The sequence below is a fragment of the Calidris pugnax genome, unplaced genomic scaffold, assembly GCF_001431845.1.
Source record: "Calidris pugnax isolate Ruff unplaced genomic scaffold, ASM143184v1 scaffold14, whole genome shotgun sequence".
Lineage (NCBI taxonomy): Eukaryota > Metazoa > Chordata > Aves > Charadriiformes > Scolopacidae > Calidris > Calidris pugnax.
The window spans coordinates 13,903,416-13,911,319 of record NW_015090793.1 but is presented as its reverse complement, the minus strand read 5'-3'; the positions used below and the strand labels follow the sequence as shown (position 1 = coordinate 13,911,319).

Below are 7,904 nucleotides of genomic sequence, written 5' to 3'. Positions count from 1 at the left end.
TTGTCTCTAGACATGGTTGATGGGGGGGGGGGGGAGGAGGGAAGGTGTTGGGTTCTTCAAAAGCTAATGCATTAAAACTCTGCCCAAACTGTTATTTTTAAATGCTTCTAAGGTGATCATGATTTTAATTCCGATTATGAAGCCTAGAAGACCATTCAGGCATCTCTTCTACACATGTGCCATACGTGATACATGCCTGAAGAGCCAGTTACTAGTGTAGCAACTGCATCTCTAAGCAGCTCTAGAAACCAACCCTGAATCAGCTCTTGAACAAAGAAGATAAAGTTGTGTCCTTCTCTTTCAAGCATCACTTGAAGATCTACCCAGCCTTTTTGAAGAGTAATAATAGCAAATTAGCCTCCCTCAGATACAACTGAGAGCCAGATGAGGCCAAGTCACCACTCCAGTATATGCCTCTTGCCCACAGTGAACACGAGGTGATTAGCTCTATTCACAGTCAGAGTGGTAAAAAAAAAAAAAAAAAAAAAAAAATCAGCCAAAAAAATCAAATTACCTCTCATCTGCTGGTCTTCTGCCAGCATGTGGCAACTTCATCAGTGCATTAGAGGTGTGTGTGACACTCAGTTATCAGCTACGTAAAACATCAGACGGCTCAGTCTTTTATTCCAACATCAACCCATGCAGACAAGCCACAAAGCGGGCACCTCTCCAGAGCTGCACTGAATCCCCTTCCTGAATTAGCACTAGAACAACTGCAAATTGTTAATGCCTTGGAGCGAGAGCCCATCTTGCAGATAGATAGCACACAGAAAAGCCATGAAAATGCTAAAACTTAGCTTGAGGAAAGCGAAGATGTATTCTCCGGGCATCTTTGGTTCACCGGTAGAAAATTTGGGGTGATATCCTTGCAAGTGAGATGCTTCCCCTCCCCCAAAGCAATCAGCCAGCACATCATATGTTCCGCAAATGCACCAGTAATTAATGAGACACTTACAGCTGTATATATCTGGCACACTTGTATTTAATTCAGTACTGGCAAGCTTGCCAGCTACCCAGCTCTCCCTGCACACCCCCCTCCACCTTTCTGCCCTCGAGGTTAGAAAACAACCAATGCTCAGAGTGCAAGTAGAATACGCTGAGAGCTGCATCCAGCCCTACATCCTCCAGGCACAGACAGCAACCACAGCCCTGTCTCCATCAGATGTACTGTCAGATCTTCCTCTTGGTGTCAGAGAAGGAGAGTATTTAGCTAATCAACATGAGAAGTAACCAATGTCTGATGTCACCACAATGAAACCCCACTTTCATACAGATCATCTGAGCTTTTCAGTTCTTTGGTAGAAATGGTCATCATTGGCAAAACTGAAAGTTCCACATTATTTTGTGACTGCAGCACAGCAGTAAACAATGGCAGAATGCTATCACGTGAGCTGCATGAGAAGATGATGTCCCAGAAGTTCCCATTCACCTTCACCCAGATGGATCACAAGAATGCCAAACAGCATTTGATGCTTTTATTGCCCAATTTACCTTCTGTTTCATTACAACCAGCCAGCTCCAGGAGTAGAGAAGGACTGATACCTGCTGGCTTCATGTGTCCTTTCTCCAGGTCAACAAGGCAGCTTTGGCTTCTTCACAATTTTTGTTGCTCCTGTCCCACTGCAGCCTGAGCACGCTGATTATCATCTGCTTTCAGGTCCCTTCCACCTTTACCATTTTTACAGAGGTTGTGGTATCCTGGGTGAACATTCAAGTTTCACAGCCTTTCTGGGACCTACCTAGAGCTTGCTCACCTCTCCCTGTGGTTTGGTTTAATTAATGCAAAGCAGAGTTAAATACAATAACAAGCACATGCTGCAATTCCACCCCAGGCTCCTCCTGGGAGAGCTGCTTTATCCTACAGTCAGCAAAAGTACATAAGCCCCTCTAACATAATTGACACTGTGATCAAAGTGAACTGTGTCAAGATTTTACTATAAGTAATATTATTTTTTACACCAGCATGCTAACATTTCTCTATGAAAGGCATTTTTGGCATCATTTTCTCTCTCCTCCTCCACCCCATACCTTTATTTTACACCTAAAGCCCTCCAACTTGCACAACAAGGTTCATCTCCTGCATACGTTGTCATCACTGAGGGAAACAAGAAACACGATACTTTTGTTTCCTCTCTCTCAATGCAGCTCTGAATGAACTCTGGGTATATCCTGGGTTTGTCACTACGCAAACCCAAAATGTAGGTCAAAAGTCTGTGTGGCTTGCCACAGCAAATGACTGGTATTTCATCTGCCTGAAGCCAGATGGGAACTGAGTCATCTGCTGCTGCATCATTCTCTGCTTTTCTCCTTTCCTCAACCCTGGTTTCTTTTTTCTTACCATCAGATTGTGGTTGACAGAATGCAGTGACATCAAAAGACCAGGACAGCAATGCCTTGTACTGCACATCACGCAGGGAGGGGATATTTCCCATTTATTTTTTGTTGAAGCCATGCCTCTTTCCCAACACAGCACCTACCACATAAGTAGCCACTTTCTAAAGTGAATGCAAATTTTCATTTTCTTCATTTACCTGCTATACTTGTCTTTCATGTGAAGAAATTAGCACACGTGAACAGGAAAAAAAAATATAGAAGAGGTTATTTGACCTACAGGGCGTGGGAGAAGAGCACACTATCACTTTCACCACTGTTTGCTTGGGAGGTGCACTGGTCCTTTGGCATGGCCACTTCTTATAGCTCCTGAAGCAGGTCTGCCAGTCAATTCATGCTGTTCTTTGTGTTACATTAGATTACACAGAACTGAAGTCTTTTGTGCTAGATGCACAAACATGCACTGCAAAAAAGCCCCTGTGTCGGTGTTGTGGTCAAGGGAAAGACTTTGAGATAATACCCAAAGGGAAAAAAATATGTGATTTTTGTTTCATGCTACTGATTTGGAGGTAAAAGGATCAAAAAGCAGTCTAGCCCCTCTGCAATACTCATCTCAGCTTTCACAAGTTTTATGTGTTCATATAAATGTTTATCAGACCAAATTCCAGAAAACAGGACTGACAGGACCTTGGAGAGATCACCCATCCCAAAGCAGAATCAAGTTCTATCAAAAGTTACTCTTTTCTCAGGGGTAATCCCTGCCAAGGCCTTCACATCAGTGGAGTTTCCACAACCTCCTTCAGCTTCCATCCCAACAGTAGAAACATCACCCAGCAAGAAGTACCACTACTGATGGTACCATCTACAACCTGAGGACATCCAGGGCATTATATGTAGCCCAAACAACGTTTATTTCAGTGAAGAAATCACAATTATTATAAGCAATAGGAACACAGTAGGAGAGGGGGCCGATGCATCACAGCTGCTGGTACAAGAACCTACAGGACTGACAACAAGGTCTCCTTTAGCTAAAAAAAGAAAATTACTTTTGTTTTAATTGTACAAGCACACTTTGCAATGGAAAGGGAAGCAATAGTGTTGGCCAAAGATAATTGATAACTCTGCAAGTCAGAAACCACAAACTTTCTACTTATTCTAAATAAAAAAATTTGTATGTTTGTACTGCAAGCCCCTTGCTATCACTTCTGCTCAACAACATTTATAATGTGGTAACTTTGGAACAACTCAAATTCACAACTCAATTCAGCAGTTGAGCTGCAAGGAACCAGAACCAACATTGTGGAAGGCTGCAATCAACTGAAAAGTGCTGGTATGACCTATTGTCAGTAGAAATACTAAAAAAAGTCCTCCAGTAGCACATTTGACTGCAGGCACAGCCTAAAATGCCACCTCATCCTCCTCACCTTAGACTTTAGAAATTTAACAAAGGTTTTTTCCTCTTACCTCCTTGTTGGTGACTCCCGGGGGCAAAGTCCCATGCTTGTAATCCTCCAACAACTGCACAGCTTCCTTCAAGCGACTCTGCAAATAAAACAGCAGCATGGTCTGCAATGCTTGTCCTGCACCAAATCGTTTTATTGAAGGCAATGAATTTAGGTTACAGAATTATATCTTCTTTCATGCAAACTTTATGACAGATGCTTTTACCCGTATGATATAAAAGGAAAAAGGATGCATGGACACTTGTTTTGCTGGTTGGCATAGCCCTGTTGTTTTGTATGTAACTACAGTGGTACAGAGGAAAAAACAAAAGAGAAAATGCAAAAAATGCTCCTCCTCACAAGGCATCTATAGAAGACATCATAAAAACCTGAGAGTTTTAAGCGTGGCACCAGAGATCTGACAGATCTTGAAGAATGAGTTCTTGCTTAAAGGTAGAAAATAGCTTAAGACAAAATGGATACATTCAGATGCAACGTGGAACATCCATCTAAGATACTGGTATCGCCCCATGCCAACTCTCAGATTAATATATATCCCAGTGATGTCTACAGGGAAGGCAACTTTGCTCCCACACCCTCTCCCAGCACAGGCACTGGGCAGGCATAGCTGAGGGAAGAGCAGGGCAGAGGCTTATTAAGATAGATATTATAGATATTGAGCATCACCACCGAGAACTCGGTGCCCGCTAAGAAGTCACAACAAAACAAGTTTTAGCCAGACCCCAGCACAGCCATATAAAGAAGAGCAGCTCTCCTGGACCTCGCATTTAACAGCACCCAAGGCAACGTAACCACACCGCTTTGGGATTGCGCAGTGAAGCTCACGTCAAGTTAATTTATCTGAAATACCCTGACATTTTCATACACAGATCTCAGGGTGCCCCTGACCCGTGCTGCTTTTCTACGGCGCCTGTTACACGCTCATTCAGGCAGCGCTTTCGCAAACAGTTCTGTTCTCTCTAAAAATACCAAAGTCAGTCATCAGAGCAGTTAAAGTTAGAATCCGACTATCACTAGCAATTCAAATACATGCATGTGTAAATAAAGATCTTCCTCACATTGTGATAAAATAGAAGAATAAATACATTTCATGTGTTCAAGAGATCACAAGAGCATTAAGCCATGCTACCAGCCTGTCAGAATCATCCATTTACTCCCAGAAATTATTCATAGACATATTTTTAAAAAAGTGTTCTGCAGTTGAAGCAGTGTAAATTTATATATACATACAATATTTTCAAGAACTATATATAATATTTTCAAGACTAATATATATATAAATATATGTAGTTTATTATTTAGAGTGTGTATATAGATACTCATTATAATAGATATACATTTTTTTTAAATAAAAAAATAAAAAATACCAGAGGGCAGAAGTAGAGAAAGATTTTTTTATTACTCCAAGCTAAAGAGGAACAAGTCAGGATACAAAAAGCAGCTTTGGTGTGATTAAATCTGCTTATCCAAGCCTGCAGAAAGCACCAGATCACCAAGTAATAGCTCCCAAATATTTGAAGCCAAACAAATCACTCAGCTAAACATTTTCAAAAGCCTCCTGCAGGTTATCTGTCATCCAGATGAGTAACACTGACTTGGATTTGACATTTCTGCACCAGCTCTGTTGTTTTGGCAGCTGTTCTAATATTAGTGCGGGAGGACATTTCATAAATGCAGGATATTTTGTCTCAAACAACATGCAGCGTGATGGTGGTTCATCTAAAGCCCTGTGGTTTCGGCGTAATCGTGTCAGGGCTCTTCGTGGTCACTGCAAGCTCTGCTCTCACAACCCTCCTGTAAATAAGGCGAGAGTCCCTGAGCTCATTACGAGCTCCCGTCCATGGGATCGGTTGCAGGGAAATTACTTTTCTCCCTTTCATGCAAACATCAAAGAGTACTTTGTTGTTTCCTTGGAAGCGCCAGCAGTTACGCCAACCTGAAAGCGGCAATTAATGAATGACTATTGTCCTTAAAACATTCAACACACAGAACATATGGAAGAGTGGCAATTCCTTCACTTTGCGGAGAAAGAGGGTTGGGATCGGATCCACGACCATTTTTACACTGGCTGAGCTCACATCATCAGCACCACATTATTTCCAGCCCTGGTATTTCATGTATTTTATATATTCTTGCAAGATTAGCAGCTACTCAGCAGAAGTGGAGAGTCGGTACAAAGATGCCAAATGAGGTTTAGCATCAGATAGGAACAAACTCTGCAAAAAACTACACATTCTTGGCTCAGAGATGGGGCTTGTTCATGCTGGGTGCTAATGCCAAAGTCAGTGCTACCAGCCAAAGCTCATGGCCCTGTGTCACTACACACATGTATTGAGTGATAAATTTTCTGCCTGTTTCTGGGTATGTTGTCCTGAAATTGGCTCCCTCTGACTAAGCCTGTCCCATGCTCCCTGCCTGACATGTCCCTGTGGAAAGAGCTGCTGATTGTCCCTCTCGCACTTTGCTGAGCACCTTGCTTGTGACCTCCCAGTGCTGCTTTGGATTTCTCCTACTAGATGGGGCTCAGCTCTGCTTGCAGATTCCACCACCACCCTCAGCTGCTGGCACGTTCATTGCTTACCTCAAGGAGGACTAGGCTATATTGAGAGAATGAAGGACCTCAAAGAATGACAGTTAAGGCCAATACTAGACTACATTTTAGTGCTAAGTGTGAGCAGTTTCTTTTGTTCGTCTATTTCCATTTTATTGGCGCATTGTGAAATTCAGAAAACTATATTCATCAGTTTTTACAGGGTATCAAAGATGACAGATGATTATGTTGAAGAATCTCCCTTCCTTCTTTAAAGGTTAGGCAATCACCCATTTCACCTAAAAAGCTGGCTGTGGAAACACTGTGCCCTGCTCCAAAAAATCAGACAATGACTCAGTACATAAAAGCTTTTGTTACTGGTTCAGAAAATACATCTACCCAACTCAAACTTTCTCCAACAAAGCAGGCCACAAGCAGGTGCACAGGGAAAAGTGAGAAGGTGGCAAGCAGAAATAATGGCTCCCTTAAGCACCCTCCCAGCTTCCCACTGCTTTTAGCCAAGGATCTGAGGATTTAGTGATCTTCAGTGGATTCCTCCTCTAGCTGCTTGCCCAAGGGTGTCCCCTTGAACTAAACTGCCATCATCCAAGTAGACATAAAGACAAGGCGTATATAGCAACAAAAATTTGTATCTTAACTCTTAACACTCTTCCTTTATGCATATATAAGCTAAATCTGTCTTAAAATTTAAACCCATCTTAATAAAAAATAATATGCAAGCGATCAAGGGAATACACGAGTCCTTCCAAGTCCTCTTGATATTGGACAAAAAGGAAGTGTTACGAATCGGGATGATGTTTTCTGGTGACGTAGCATTGGGTGATGCACTGTTTCTCCAGAAGGGCTGAGGATCTCAGACAGAAGAAAAGCTGACCTTGAGAAACAGGCACATGGGATGAAATCCAACAGCACAGACACATGGCCATGCTCTTCTGGTCTCAGATTTCTGCAAGATTCTCAGGGCCCTGTAGCTACAACTACAAGAAGACCTCTGTAGACCAACTACAAGAAAGATCAGTTAAGAGTGTTGGTTGACGACTGGAAAATTATGAAGCACTGCAGGCATGAGACACAAATAGGATTTTTAGGCTCTTTCAGGCATTCCCAACTTGTGAAGAAAAGAATCATACAAGATCACAATAGGACTTGAGCCTCTTGAAGTTGTTCTTGATAGCTCCTTGCCCTGTTGGCCGCATGGTTGTTTAAAAATATCATATTAGGAAAACACTATTACCTAGCATGAGTTTTAATAAAACAGAATTGTATAAGACTGTAGACAGCCCGATAATCCAGTGGTGAAAAGCCAGACAGCTGAATGACTAATGACTGCATATCCAGGGAAGACAACCCATCCTGTCTCCAAAGCTAGAAAATAACCCAGGAGTGCCAGCACAACATTCTGGAGAGCCATTTGTGCTCATTATTGGTATGTGTTTTTATCACTGAAATTACCTACACTGTGTGTCTTGCAAATTATCTCCACAGAACAGCATGTAACTCTGAATGAAAAACTGGAAGTAATAGATGAATGGGTCTGTGTTCTATTTTTTTTCTCCTTC

The 7,904-nt window shown here is 42.1% G+C and overlaps 1 protein-coding gene across 1 annotated transcript in view; it reads right to left on the bottom strand.

Annotated features, from left to right (window-relative positions):
* Window positions 1-7,904, bottom strand: part of LOC106902891 (sideroflexin-5-like) — a 53,054-nt gene that overhangs the window by 27,153 nt on the left and 17,997 nt on the right. Inside the window, exon 3 of the mRNA XM_014966720.1 lies at window positions 3,796-3,873. Within this exon, the coding sequence (XP_014822206.1) occupies window positions 3,796-3,873 (78 nt within the window). The remainder of the gene's footprint in view (window positions 1-3,795; window positions 3,874-7,904) is intronic.